Source organism: Prionailurus viverrinus, chromosome D4 (assembly GCF_022837055.1).
Source record: "Prionailurus viverrinus isolate Anna chromosome D4, UM_Priviv_1.0, whole genome shotgun sequence".
NCBI lineage: Eukaryota > Metazoa > Chordata > Mammalia > Carnivora > Felidae > Prionailurus > Prionailurus viverrinus.
Window position 1 is genome coordinate 83,510,726 of NC_062573.1, and position 14,637 is coordinate 83,525,362.

Consider the following 14,637-nt stretch of genomic DNA (forward strand, 5'->3'; position numbering starts at 1 on the left):
TTCTAGAACATCTGCCTCGAGGGTGGGGCCAGGAGAGTTTTGATTTTATGTGTGGGGGTGGGGGGCATGGGACTGACGGGAGGGACAGACAGACCCTGGTCTGGGACAGTGCCTCAGCCCAGCTTGCCCCCTGTGCGTCTCCGTAAGTCCTGTAGAGGGAGACAGAGTGTTGCTTCTCATTACGGAGAAAGGTAAATCCTCACGGAGGCCTCCCACATCCCACCATGCTTTCTTCAAGAATGCTCGAGCCCCAGTTGCATACTGTATAGGGTCAAACTCACTGGGTGCCTGTGCCCTTCAAATCAAATGCATTTGTCATTATTATCTTCAAAGAATATGTGTCCGTTATACAGAAAATGTGGAAAATCCTCAAATGTTGCAGACAAGGGTCACTGCTCATCCCAGTACCTTGGTTATTACTCCTGTAAGACCCTTTGAGTTCACTTGTCTTCCGTGCTGGCTGGGCATTCCCATTTGATTCCTTGGTGGCAGTTTGGGATCGTGTCTCATAAACGTATCCACTTGTGTTTGACTCTTAGAGCGGAGTCGGGGGCGGGGGGGCTGGTGGAGCACGTCGGGTGGGAAGGGGATATTTCTTAAAAACTCGTGACCCTTGCTGTTCACAGGCCCCCAGGACAGCAGCAGGATGGGAATTCTGTACATCCTGGTTCCCAGCATCGCGATTCCCCTGGTCATCGCGTGCCTTTTCTTCCTGGTCTGCATGTGTCGGAATAGGCAGAAGGCCTCTGCGTCCACACCACAGCGGCGGCAGCTGATGGCCTCTCCCAGCCAGGACGTGGAGATGCCTCTCATCAACCAGCATAAGCAGGTCTCCCGCCCCTCCAGGCGTAGCCTCTACCTGGAGATCGCTGGGCTTCTCGATTTGCTCGAAACTCCACACATAGCTATTCTGTTCTATTCCAATCTGGTCTAGTCTAGTCTAGTCTGTTCTTACTCTACTGTATCCTATTTTATTCTACTCTGTTCTATTTTTACTTTATTTTGACTTTTAATTTGTTTTGTTTTATTTTTATTTTACTTTATTTTATTTTTCTTTTCTTTTGTTTTATTTTTCTTTTTACTTTCTTTTCTTTTTACTTTCTTTTCTCTTTACTTTTTAATTTGCATTTTACTTTCTTTTCTTTTTCCTTTATTTTGTTTTATTTTGTTATTTTATTTTTTTATATTTTAAGAGCGCGAGAGCACAAGCTGGGGAGAGGGGCAGAGGGAGAGGGAATCTCAAGCAGGCTCCGCACTCAGCATAAAGCCCAATGCAGGACTCGATCCCACGACCTTGGGATCATGCTCTGTGCCAAAACCCGGGGTGGGGGGGGGTCTGACACCCAGCCAACTGAGCCACCCGGGCACCCTGACACGTAACTATTTTAAACCGCCCTTGATTTTGCTGTATGTACTCTAAGACATATCAGGACATTCGTGTGCTTAGGAAATAAGCTGTAGGCATGTTTGGGATCGCCCGCCCCACTGTCTAAGGCTCCCCCCTCCGCCTAGACCTGCGCGCTAACGAGGGAGCCCGAGGGAGCTATCCTGGTCCTGAACCTGCAGGGCTTCTGCGCTCCCCACAGGAGAACAAAAGGAAAAGGGTTTGGATCGGCCCACGACCCGAGGGCCAGGCTGGCTCTTCCAAGGGGCTGGGGTGTGTTTTCTGGTCCGTGTGGAGTTGGGCCGCAGCAGACTCCTTGTGGGGGTAGGACAGAGCGCTGCTGAAGGCCACCCCCGTCCCCGAGAGCTCCTAGGACAGCGAGAGCATCCCAAAATACAGCACACGAGAGAGTCATCACCCGCCTGCCTTACGTGAGGGAACGTTTCTGTTACTTGCAGGCATGAGGGGGAAAGCTCATTCCCGTCTGGGCTCTGAAGGAGGTAGAGTGGACTCGTTCAGCTGTGTAGCCGGCAGTCACTGTGTGTTTGCTGGGGGGCTCTGGGGATGGATGGTGAGGAGACGCAGAACCTCGTTTGAGGGCGGGCACATTTCCAGAGCAGCAGGAAAGGCCCGGGTGGGGGCGCGGCTGGGAGAGTCCAGGGGTGCCCCCGGGACAGTGGAGCCCAGCTTGGCTCGGGGGGGTGGTGTGCGCTTGAGTGTGAACAGGTGCACGCGCACTGCGACGGTGTCCCCGGAGTATTTGGGGGGACGTCATCTGCGGGCTGCTTGGGAGCCGTTCAAGGTTTTCAGGCAGCCTCACGGCTTCAGAGCGTGTTGAAGAGCAGAGAGTGGTGGGCAGGGCCGGGGGGCTTTGCTGGGACTGCCCCCTAAGCCTCCCCCCCCACCCCCGTTCCCAGCTGCTCTGCTCGCCCCCCTCCTGTGTTTCACTGGGCCTCTTCTCCTCGGCAGGCCAAGCTCAAGGAGATCAGCCTGTCCTCGGTGAGGTTCATGGAGGAGCTCGGGGAGGACCGGTTCGGGAAGGTCTACAAAGGCCACCTGTTCGGCCCGACGCCGGGGGAGCAGAGCCAGGCCGTGGCCATCAAAACGCTGAAGGACAAAGCGGAGGGGCCGCTCCGGGAGGAGTTCCGGCACGAGGCCATGCTGCGGGCGCGGCTGCAGCACCCCAACATCGTGTGCCTACTGGGCGTGGTGACCAAGGACCAGCCGCTCAGCATGGTGTTCAGCTACTGCTCGCACGGGGACCTCCACGAGTTCCTGGTCATGCGCTCGCCACACTCGGACGTGGGCAGCACCGACGACGACCGCACGGTGAAGTCCACCCTGGAGCCCCCCGACTTCGTGCACGTCGCGGCGCAGATCGCCTCGGGCATGGAGTACCTGTCCAGCCACCACGTGGTCCACAAGGACCTGGCCACCCGCAACGTGCTCGTGTACGACAGGCTGAGCGTGAAGATCTCGGACCTGGGGCTGTTCCGCGAAGTGTATTCGGCCGACTACTACAAGCTGACGGGGAGCGCGCTCCTGCCCGTTCGCTGGATGTCTCCCGAGGCCATCGTGTACGGCAAGTTCTCCGTGGACTCGGACATCTGGTCCTACGGCGTGGTCCTGTGGGAGGTCTTCAGCTACGGGCTGCAGCCCTACTGCGGGCACGCCAACCAGGACGTGGTGGAGATGATACGCAGCCGGCAAGTGCTGCCTTGCCCCGACGACTGCCCGGCCTGGGTGTACGCCCTGATGCTCGAGTGCTGGAACGACTTCCCCAGCCGGCGGCCGCGCTTCAAGGACATCCACGGCCGGCTCCGGGCCTGGGGCAACCTGTCCGCCTACAACAGCTCGGCGCAGACCTCGGGGGCCAGCAACGCCACGCAGACCAGCTCCCTGAGCACCAGCCCGGTCAGCAACGTCAGCAACGCCCGCTACGGGGGGCCCAAGCCGAAGGCCCAGCCCTTCCCGCAGCCGCCGTTCATGCCCATGAAGGGCCAGATCAGGCCCATGGTGCCCCCTCCCCAGCTCTACATCCCCGTCAACGGGTACCAGCCCGTGCCAGCCTACGGGGCCTACCTGCCCAACTTCTACCCGGTCCAGATCCCGATGCAGATGGCCCCGCAGCAGGTGCCCGCCCAGGTGGTCCCCAAGCCCGGCTCCCACCACAGCGGCAGCGGCTCCACCAGCACGGGCTACGTCACCACCGCGCCCTCCAACACGTCCATGGCGGACAGGGCGGCCCTGCTCTCCGAGGCCACCGAGGACGCACAGAACACCCCGGAGGACGCGGCCCAGAGCCCTGTGCAGGAAGCCGAGGAGGAGGACGGCTCTGTCCCGGAGACCGAGCTGCTGGGGGACAATGACACTCTGCAGATGGGTGAGGCCGAGGGCCAGCTGGAAGCTTGAGGGGCACGGGGCCGCCGGGCACCCGGGGAGGCTTGGGCAACCCCCGCCGGGCTGGTTTGCGGTGTCACCGTGCGAAATCTGTTCCTCCGTCGTCCTCTTGTGCACAGAGCTGCCGCGGTGGCCACTCGTGGTTGGAGGGTGTGGGTGCTGGTGGCACCCAGCCGGGCGGGGGCGGGGGCGGGGGCCCGGGAAAATGGGCGGCACCCACCTGCACGGCCTGCATTCCCTGAGGTCAGACCGGCGGTGCTCTCTGCCCGTGCTCGGCGGGAACGTAGGCGGCATCTTCCCTCCACGTTGGCATATGGATCGAATGTGATGAAACTTTGGGAAAACAGGCCCCGGGGGGCGGCGAGGTGCGACCTCGGGCTTTGAGATTCCCGGCGGCTGGCCTGTGTGAGGACGGGGGAGGCCTGCCTTCTCCCCGCCGCCCCCCGCCAGCCAGGGTCGGTCTCCCCCTTCAGCCACCCAGGATCGGCGGGAACAGGACGCTGCCACCGACCAGCGTCCCACGAGCCCGGGGCTCCTGCAGTGGGAGTTCTGTGTGCCTTCAATGAAAATGTGCCTTAAAAAAGAGAAACCCACCGATGGGATTTTGTACCTTTGTGAAATGGTTTGAATTCTCCCGCATGTGTATCTTGCCCACTTTTCTGGAAAGCGTTTCTTGGGTTTGGAAACGCAAGGAGCGACGTCGTACAGAGCACGGTGTTGTTCTTTTGTGTCTTGAGAATCATGTACGGGCCCGAAAACTGTAACTTATGTGGTTTCCTGCACCATTTCTCTTGACGTATCGTGCGCTTTAGTAATTTAACCGTTCGCGCCACCCGCGCCGGGATGCCACCAGATCTTGCTCGTGCGTTCGTTTGCTTGCGCTCCTGCCACGTGGGGGCGAGGTCCGCTCATGTCGAGCTGGCGGGACAGCGCCACCCCCCGCATCCCGGTGGCTCTCACTTGTAACTCCCATACCTGGCGTATCCAATAAAGCGAAACAGAACTTTTGGTCGGCTCTCTGCGGGTTGCGCGGACGTGGGGCAGTGGAGGTGCTGCGTGACCCCACGGCGATGCCTGGGGCTGAGTGCTTGCCGTGGGTCGGGGTGGGGGGGGGGGGGCGGTCTCGTCCAGGACCGGCAACTCCGTCCGCGTGTGGACTTACGTTGCCACGTGACAGATGCAAACCCATGCCGTCGCTCTTCTGCTAGGGTCTCTCGGAGGTGATTTCCTGGCCGATGACGTGAAGTTGGTCTGGGGTTTTAGCCTGTCTCCTCCTGAGGTCCCATGGCCCCTGAGAGCTGGGGACCTGCAGCCCGGCACTTCCCAGGGCCCTGGAGCGGGGCGGGGGTGGGGGCGAGGCGGTGAGTTGGGAATGGGCTGCCTGCACCACCGCCCAGGGCCGCCTGTGCCTCTGCTCGCTGGGCAGTTCAGCCCGAATGAACCGCCCCCCCTGGGGGGGGGTCCAGGGCTTCTGGTCGGGAGAGGGGCCGCTGTAGCAGCACAGCTGCGGGGGGACCGGCAGGCAGCCTGGCCCCAGTGCCAGCCTGGGACGGGGCCGTCGGAGCTGGTGGCAGTGGGTCCGTGGCACTGGGGCCGGCGAGGCTCAGCGGGGAATTTGCATCACGTGTGCTGGAGAACCGCCCTCTCTGCTCCCCGGCGGGTCTGGATGGGACCAAGATGTTGCCTGTACAAGCGGCCGGAAGGGGGGCGAGCCACGGAGCCACAGACCCGACCACGTGATGGTGCAGCCCCTGAGGTCATCTTGAGCTTCAGGGCCGTCGTGCGCAGCCCTCACCCGCTGCTTTGGCAGAATGCTGCTGACACACGAACCAAGATGTCGGAATGTGTATCCTGAAACCGGAGGGCCTCCCTGCTTGGCAGAGGAAGCGGCATGACTGGGCGGTTGGGACTGGGACACCACCCCCGCCCCCGGACCCCCCCCCCCCAGAGCCCCCTGCTCCTGGCGAGTGTGGTCTGAGGTGCAGAGGAAAAGAACTCAGGATCGGATAGGGCTGCTTCCCGTTTCCATTGACCTGATGGTTTAACCGTTGGGTTGACACCTGAGAGTGGAAAATGGGAACTGTCACCTGGCCGCGGGCACAGGCGGGCAGCAGCTGCCGCTGCGGCTCCCCAGCCCTCGGTGCCCAGCCGGGGAGAGCGGCCCAGGCCGCCGACGCCTTGGAGCCCCCAGCAGAGGCCCTGCAGAAAAGTTGGCAGGGCTTTTTTTGTGGAGCGGGAGAGGCTTTGAATTGGGGGATTTTGCTTGTTGGGTAAACACAGCATCTCTTGTTACGGCTCTAACTGTAAAGCCTCTTACGTCCTCAGGAAGGTGACTGAGTTTCTGGAGTCCGCTGGACAACAGGTACTTGGCGGGGAGGTTCTGGAACCACTGACGTCAGAGCCAAGTTGCAGGATTCAGATAAACGTCCCGCGCGCCGTGCGCGGGCCGCGCGCCCGTCCCTGTCCATCCCACGGCGGGAGACGGCCGCAGCTGCTGAGTAACTCGTGTACGTGTGATTGGTTTCGTCAAGCCGTGCAAAGCCCCAAATAGCTTTTTCAGTTCTTCTGTTGTTTGGACGAGTGGCCTTTGTTGGAACAGCGTGTCAGAGCGATGGCTGATTTTTCTGTACTAATTTTAGGGGGTTGGACGAAACGCCACCGTATACGGTAGCCCCCCCTCTAAATCAGGAACACCTCTTCCTTCTCTCAACACGGAAACATTTTTTAAATAGGCTCCCTTGACATTCGGTTCCTCCTCGGAAATCCGGCGTCGGTACCTACGTGGGGGGACTTGGTGCTTTTACACCTTTGTTTGAAACGGATCTCACACAGATGTCCGTTCTGTGTGGGATTCTTACAGGAACATTTAAACCGTTTTTTGGGGGGTGGGGGGAGGTTTGAGGTTAACTTTTAAGAGGTTAACTTTTAAGAGTAAATGGGGCTCGGGGTACCTTCTGGAAACCTCGCCACCATGAGCCAAGGTGACCTACGGAAGGTCTGTCCCCCTCCCACCACGCCCCCGCCTCCCTCCTCACCAGTCCCCAAAGTACTAGAGACTAAGTACTTCCTGGCATGATACTTGGTGAGCACGCAGCCATTGGCTCTTGAAATAGGAGTGAGGTTTTATTTAGGTGGGGAAGCCTGGGTTTAGCCTCCCTGGCACTGGCCCGCGAGGACATGAGCCCCGGGGTCAGGTGTTGAAACCAGAATAGCGCTGTCATAATTCTGTATTTCTGTTTCACTTAAGTACTGCATAGTGAATTCGCTCCTGCAGGTCAGAGACACGGCCCATCCCGTCCGCCCCGTGTCCCTCCAGGTAAACTCCCGTCATTGGCTTGTTAAGGGTCTACCCAGTTTTTAGTACATGCGTGAGGAAACATACCTGTATGTTCTCATCTGTAGCCCTTTATTTTAATGCGTACGCGGTCCCCTTCTCTACAGATTGTTTCCTGCCTTGCTTTTTTTCATGGTGACCATGTATCTTGGGGCTCTGTGCCCTCCGGTGGGTAGGGAGCTAGTCTGCTGGAGGAATTTCTCGCAGTGCCCCTCAGTGATGTCTCAGTGCCAGTCCCGAGCCCCCGGGCCTGGAACGCTGTTCGCCTGCAGGCGTAGGTGGGGATAAAGCTGAGCAGGACTGAGGAGCCTTGGCTTGGTGCTCATACATGTTTTTAAAAAGGACCAGACGGGACGGGGGGTCCTGGGTGGCTCAGCAGGTTAGGCATCTGAGTCTTTATTTTAGCTCAGGTCACGATTGTGGGTTTGAGCCCCGCATCGGGGCGTGGAGCCTGCCTAAGATCCTCTGTCTCTCCCCCCTTCTCCCTCTACCCCTCCCCTGCTGCCCACTCTCTCTCTCTCTCTCTCTCTCTCGAGAAAAAAGAGCAAGTTAGCATTTTTAACTCCCTGGTATTGCTTTTTCTGGAATTTGTCCTGTTCACTTTTTCCCACTCTGCAGTGCTGAGGCCTTAGCGGGAAATGTTGCCCAGACGCAGAGAAGCAGATTGATAAACCATCCCTTGTGTGTTGGAAGGCTTAGGGGCATGTGCAGCTACCACAGGACCAAGTGAGAAAACTCCAGAAGGCAGCTGTGCGCATACCCGCCAGCCCAGGATGGGTATTACCGCCCCTGCACCCCGGCTCTAGGTAGTAAAGTGCAGGTGTCATTCGCTGTCACATCCACCAGGGGGCTGAGTTCAGGTGAGTGGTGTTACCTGCTTCCCGATCTTTCTTAGTGGAGGGGAGGCGGGGTGCAGGCAGGTTAAAGGGAACTGGGGGGAGGAAAGGCAGCCTGGTCCCTCCCTGTGCTGCTGCCCCAACTCGTGCCAGTTCCACGTTGAAGCTTCTTTTTCTCGGAAGGAGGGATGTATGTACAGGTAGGGCAGAGTCCGGCTCGAGGAGGTCTTCCTTTGACATGGGCACGTAACAAGGCCTGACTCTGCAATGCCTGATTCCGTTTCTTTTTGCTTAAAGATAAATTGTAGACATGCCCAGAAGAGCCCTCTTCATTCCTTACTAGAAAGTGTCTCCTCACTACGGTGTCTTTAATGGAAACCTGCACCAAAGCCACCTCTCTGGGGGAACGCCAGTCTAAACCGATCCCAAGACCGTGCAACCATGGGGCGCCTGGGTGGCTCAGTCGGTCGAGTGTCTGACTCTTGATTTCGGCTCAGGTCGTGATCCTGCCAGGGTCGTGGGATTGAACCCCACCTCAGGCTCTGCACTGAGCACTGAGCATGGAGCCTGCTCAAGATTCTCTGTCTCTCTCTCTCTCTCTCTCTCTGCCCCTCTCCCCCACTCACACTTTCTGTCTCTCCAAAAAAAATTTTTTTTCTTCAATTAAAAAAAATCCATGCCACCGTAGAATTTTAAGAAGATTCGCCGCGACTTTGAGATGCACAAATTAGGCTTTGAGAGCCCGGAAAGAGAGTGAAGAAACGAACGTGCAAGTTGCCTGAAAGGTGGTTTTTAGTGTTCAGGACCCTTCCTCCTGCCACTGGTGTCCACACAGAGCTTTCCCCGTGGGTAGCACAAGGGTGTACTTTGGCCACGGCACTAAACCCGACGCGACTGGGTGTCTGCATGACTGTTGCAGGTGAGGAATGGCCCAGCCTTCCCACCTGTAGATACGACACTTCCACGTCTGGCTTTTACCTCGTTTCCAGGCTCTGAGGTACCGTATCTTTGCACTGCTCACCCCGGGAGACCCACAGCATTTTGTAACAGGGAGTTCCTTCTGGGCTCCGGAGGAGGCGTTTCCCTTTCCTTCAGGTCGAGGTCTCCAGGACCTTTCAGACTCCACTGGCCTGATCATCACTCTTTTCTTACCAGCTGAACTGTGCTGTAATTGACTCCCGTAAAATTCACCCATTCCGGGTGTGCGATTCGGTGACGTTTAGTAAATGTGCTAAGCGTGCGGGCTTCACCCGAATCTAACTTCGGAACATTTCTATCCCCTCGCAAAGATCCTTCCTGCACGTCAGCCCTGGGCTCTCTGGTTTTTGTCTCCACGGATTCGCCTTTGCCGGACATTTAGACGGAATTAGTACGTGGCATTTTGCTTCTGGCTTCTTTTCACCGAACGATGTTCTTGCGGTCCACCCGTGTTGTGGGGCGTGTCAGAAGTTTGCTTTATGGCTGCGTAGGATTCCATCGTACGGATAGGCCACGTTGGTTTAGCCACTCATCTGTCGGTGGGTGTTTACATTTCTCCAGCTTCTGGGTATTATGAATAGTGCTGCTGTGAACATTTGTACGTGTTCCTATGTGGACATAGGTTTTCACTTCTCTCAGGTAGACTCCTAGGGGTAGAATTGCTGGGTCATACGGCAAATCAGCGATCTTTCTAAGAAATTTCCCAAACTGTTCTCAGAAGCAGTGGCACCATTTTGCTTTCCCGCCAGCAATGATAGAGGACTCCAGCTTCTTTCTTTTCTTTTTTTTTAAAATTTTTTAAATCTTTATTTATCTTTGAGATAGAGACAGAGTGGAGTGGGGGCAGAGAGAAGGGAGACCCAGAACCCGAAACAGGCTCCAGGCTCTGAGCGGTCAGCACAGAGCCCGACACGGGGCTCGAACTCACCAACCGCGAGATCACGGCCTGAGCCGAAGTCGGGCGCTCAACCGACGGAGCCACCCAGGCGCCCCAATAAATGCTTCTTGAGTGTGTCCAGCTGGCTGGATTCCGTGATGAACAAGACAGGGAGCGTTCCCGCTTTCTCAAGAGGAAGGTTATTGCGCAAGAAATACTGTGAAAACAGGCTGTTTCCCCCCACCCCCGCCCCCACCCCCGCCGGGGTAGCACAATTGCCATTCAGTGATGCCTTGGGCAGAAGCCAGCTGTGGCCACCGATGAGGGTCCCTCAGGTGTAATTAGATCAGGTCCCTGCCTCTGCCAGCGACAAAGGACAGAAACTTTCCCCACTGTCATGAGCACACTGGCGACTTGCTGCCCACTGTTTTCAGGGCTTGTGAGGACTATAGATTCCTGGGGTCTTTCTGTGGACGATCCGCTTTCATCTAGAGACCCCAGCGTTTCCTGGATCTCAGAAGACATTGGCAGGGCCCTGGAGCCCTGCAGGTGCCCCCCCCCCCCCCCCCCCCCCGCCTCCAGACCTGCCTGTGAACGTGGTGGGGAAACCACATGTTTATTTTCACTAACCTCTGAGTGAAATGTAGCATTTCCTCTTATCATGAACGTAGGGAAAACCCAAAGAGGTGTTCATCGCTCTCAGGGCTGGCTGCTGGTGGAAATCGCTTATTCTTCTGAACCCCTGCGGTTGTGACAGATGCCCCCGCGTTTGGTTTCGATCCTCAGTCCTCCAAGATCATACCCCTGATCAGACCTGCTGCAAAATCTTGTTCCTGAGTGAATACAGGAGCACACATACCACATCCTAACTTTGCTTTTAAAAATACTGCATAGGGGCGCCTGGGGGGCTCAGCCGGTTAAGCGTCCGACTTTGGCTCAGGTCATGATCTCACGGTTTGTGGGTTTGAGCCCCGCATCAGGCTCTGTGCTGACGGCTCGAGCCCCGTGTTGGGGTCTGTGCTGTCCGCGCGGAGCCCACTTCGGTTTCCTGTCTCCCTTTCCCTCTGCTCCTCCCCTGCTCATGCTTTCTCTCTTAAAAATAAATAAAAACATCCAAAGCAAAGTTTTTTAAGCGCACATCAAGAAGACAATGTGGCGGGGCGCCTGGATGGCGCAGTCGGTTAAGCGTCCGACTTCAGCCAGGTCACGATCTCGCGGTCCGTGAGTTCGAGCCCCGCGTCGGGCTCTGGGCTGATGGCTCGGAGCCTGGAGCCTGTTTCCGATTCTGTGTCTCCCTCTCTCTCTGCCCCTCCGCTGTTCATGCTCTGTCTCTCTCTGTCCCAAAAATAAATAAAAACGTTGAAAAAAAATAAAAAAATAAAAAAAAAAAGAAGACAATGTGGCAATGTGGGAGCTGGATGGGGGCACAGAATGGTTCTGTATTTTTTTTTTTTTTGAAATTTCAGAATTGTTGCTTTTTCACATCTCCTGTGCTCACAGGCCCCTACAATACACTAGGTGTTCTCTCCGTGCCCCACCGTCCCCGGAGGGAGCAGAGAGGCCTCAGGCTCCTGGAGGCTCTGGGAGCAAGGCCATCATCTCACCCGGAGAACCAGGCCCTCCCTTTCCTTCCGGGGACATGTTCTTCGAGTTTTGATTATCCAATAAGGCTAAGTTTCTAGCTGCTTCAGATTGCTCTCCGGGTGGATTTCATTAGCATAAGAGAAATGTCCCATTTCTTTTCTTTTTTTTTTTTTTTTTACATTTTTTTTTTCAACTTTTATTTATTTTTGGGACAGAGAGAGACAGAGCATGAACGGGGGAGGGGCAGAGAGAGAGGGAGACACAGAATCGGAAACAGGCTCCAGGCTCCGAGCCATCAGCCCAGAGCCCGACGCGGGGCTCGAACTCCCGGACCGCGAGATCGTGACCTGGCTGAAGTCAGACGCTTAACCGACTGCGCCACCCAGGCGCCCCAGAAATGTCCCATTTCTTACAAACTCACGGCGCTCACTTCATGAAGTGCAGTGAGTGGTCTGATGAGAGCTGGTGATGATGTAGGTCCTATCAATATGCGTGTTCATTGCACTAGGTGTCTTCTCTTAATAAATTTCATTAGCTTGGTTACACCTTGGGGGCATTTTTTTGCGGAAACAGTTGCGTAGAAACCTGATACGTGCAAGGAAATGAGAGTGCTCGGTGGCAAACTCCGCTCTTGACACGCTAGAGGTAACACTGGTCCCTGGAACAGCAGGTGCGGATCTCATTGTGGGTGAAACGTTCCGTCCGACGTCCGTCCAATGGATTGGGCCACAGGAACCACACAAGACCCTCTCCAAACTGACCACAGGCGAGATCATTAGATTAGCGTGGTGACCAGTGCTGGTGGCAGCCTGCCGTGCTGGGGGTCGTGCGAAGAACCAGGGAGATCCAGCAGATGGGCTCAGAAGCAAAGTACATTCTCGAATGTCCATGGTATTCCGTTGTCTGAGGAAAACCCAGCAGCACGAGGGGAGACCCCTTGGCGAGAGTGGGCAGTTTACACGATCTGGTCTTTACTCGCCAAATGTGCCTCTAAGATACACTGTGACCAAGAATCCTCTGAAAAGGTTTGTGCTCAAAGTTCCTTTCCTTGTGACCCGCGGTGGCTTTTTTCTCTCACTTTAACTGGAAACAAAACCATGCGGGTATAGCAACCGGGCCCCCGCTAATACAAGACGGAATAACCAGAATAACAGAAACTGAGAAATTTGCCGTATTAACTACATCTATCCCTACAATCCATGAATTTCTAATTCACAAGGTTGGGGTTTTGGAATCATAGGGAGTGGCAAAGAGAAACCGGTGGTAAGCAGTTTTGATTTTTTTAATGGGGACGAGAAGCCAGTCTTACCCCACAGGGTTAGCTGTGTAGGAGTGTGGTGTATTTTCAGCTGAGCCGGGAACTAGTTTTGGCGGGGGAGGGAAGGAGAGGCTGGGGGCGGGGAGGGGGGGCGCAGGGAGGGTGTCCTCAGCCTTTGGGGACAGTCAGGGGTCTCCAAAGCACCGACTGAGATGCAGTTCTGACAAATGCCACTAGAGGCCACTAGAAAACAAACTTGAATTAATTCACTGAGCTCCCTCTCTGTCTCTTTTCCTAGAAAAAATTTTAGTTCACAGCCAGAAAAAAAGGGCAGGGTGGCTGTTTGATGCACCATCAAGTGTGCTGGGGCATAAATATAAGTCAGTGGAGAGAAGTGTGTTCCAGGTGCCTTTCCATCCAGAGGTCAGTTCCCTCCTGCAGAGGTGGGTTGACAAGAGTTGAAAGTCCCCAAGACAGAAGCCTCCCCAGGGCTGGGGTGACACCTGGGCTTTGCTGGGCAGATTCTGTACATTTGGAGCCAGAAGGGGATCTCCGGAGGGAGCACGTTCCTCCTAAGAGGTTGCCCAAGAGAAGTGAAAAGATGGGTCTGCCCGCGGCATCGTGCAGGAATGTGCATAGTGGCTTTAGTCCTAGTGTCCAAGCATGGGAAACCTCCCAGTGTCCATCGGCAGGTGAATGGAAAACCAGCTATGGCACACCCAAGGAAGGGAACACTACTCGGCCATAAAAGTAACACACACACACACGCACGCACACACACTGGTGGGTCTCGAAAACATCAGAGCGAAGGAGACCACACAGAAAACGTTGCCTACGGTACGACTCCGTGTCAAGTTCTGGAACAGGAAACGGAAATCTGTAGTGGTAGGAGGCATCTCCAGGGTTGTCTGAGACTTCCAGGAGGGTTGGAAATATTTTGCAGTTTGAACGCGGAGATGGTTACAAGAGTATACAGTTTTCAAAATTCACCACGGTAGACACTTTAAGCGGGTGCAAATTATACACTTCAAGGTGACACCTTGAAAAGGTAGTGCTTTTTATTTTAAAATACAAAGCACCCTTCCCGTGTTCTTAAATGCAGATGCCAATGCCTGCCAATCACAGAATTTCAAAAGGCCGGTCTATTTACAGTCACACGTAATCAAAAAAATTTTTTTGCTCCGTCGTGTAGATGGAAAGACCGTTTCCGCCTCGGGCTTGGAGAGAGGAGTGAGAGTCGGGTCGCGAGGGGCAGGCCCGTCCCTGGACATGGGAGGTGGTGACCCCGGCTCCAACCACCACGTGACTGCAAGTGGATGAGACTCCCAAGGCCAGTCTGCCCCTAATTCAGGGAAACACGGGCGAGTATGGCGGCTGCAACCACTATGGGACAGCATCGGAAGATGGAAATGACCAGATGAGGTGTTTGGCTTTGGCCAGGCTGGGATTGCTCTAGACTGACGTGGGAGGGGCGGCAGGGTACCCTGTTCCACCCCTTGGGACCCTCCGTGTGGGTCTGCTGCAGGGCCACACCACGTGCCCTGGGGACCCGCTCCGGAGACTCCCTGTCTCTGTTGAGGTGACCACACACAGGCCGCCCACATGAGCAGGGGCGCCGGGCTGAGACCGTGAGCCGGGGAGGTTGGAGCTGGTGGGTTGATCCCCTGCAGATCGACTCTCCCCAGGTCCTACAACTCACCCATGTGTGACGACAGTCCCCTGATTGTGCGTGGGCTCAGCAGTGCCCCCTCGGTCTCTCACTCTGTCACACTGGCTCTCCCTCAGTCCTGGTCTCCCCAGTTTGTCCCACTCTGCTTTCTAGGGCATCCAGTGTAGATAGACGCCCGTAGGATGTTCAGCCAGAGATGCTGACCGAGGCCGGCGGATGTGCAAGCTTGGAATTCTGGGTAAGTTTGGGAGCCTTCAGCACCTTGTTGGCATTCCAAGCCCTGACACTGGATGAGATGTCATCCAAGGAGTGAGCGT

At 56.0% G+C, this 14,637-nt stretch overlaps 1 protein-coding gene across 4 annotated transcripts in view; it reads left to right on the forward strand.

Moving 5' to 3' along the window:
• Positions 1 to 4,792, forward strand: part of ROR2 (receptor tyrosine kinase like orphan receptor 2) — a 196,011-nt gene extending 191,219 nt beyond the window's left edge. For 3 of the 4 annotated variants that reach the window (XM_047831488.1, XM_047831489.1, XM_047831490.1), the window contains exons 8-9: positions 627 to 829; positions 2,354 to 4,792. In XM_047831488.1, coding sequence (XP_047687444.1) covers positions 627 to 829; positions 2,354 to 3,796 — 1,646 coding nt within the window. In that variant the 3' untranslated portion in view covers positions 3,797 to 4,792. The remainder of the gene's footprint in view (positions 1 to 626; positions 830 to 2,353) is intronic. The other variant, XR_007146557.1, reaches the window with a different exon arrangement.
• Positions 4,793 to 14,637: the final 9,845 nt, after the last annotated feature.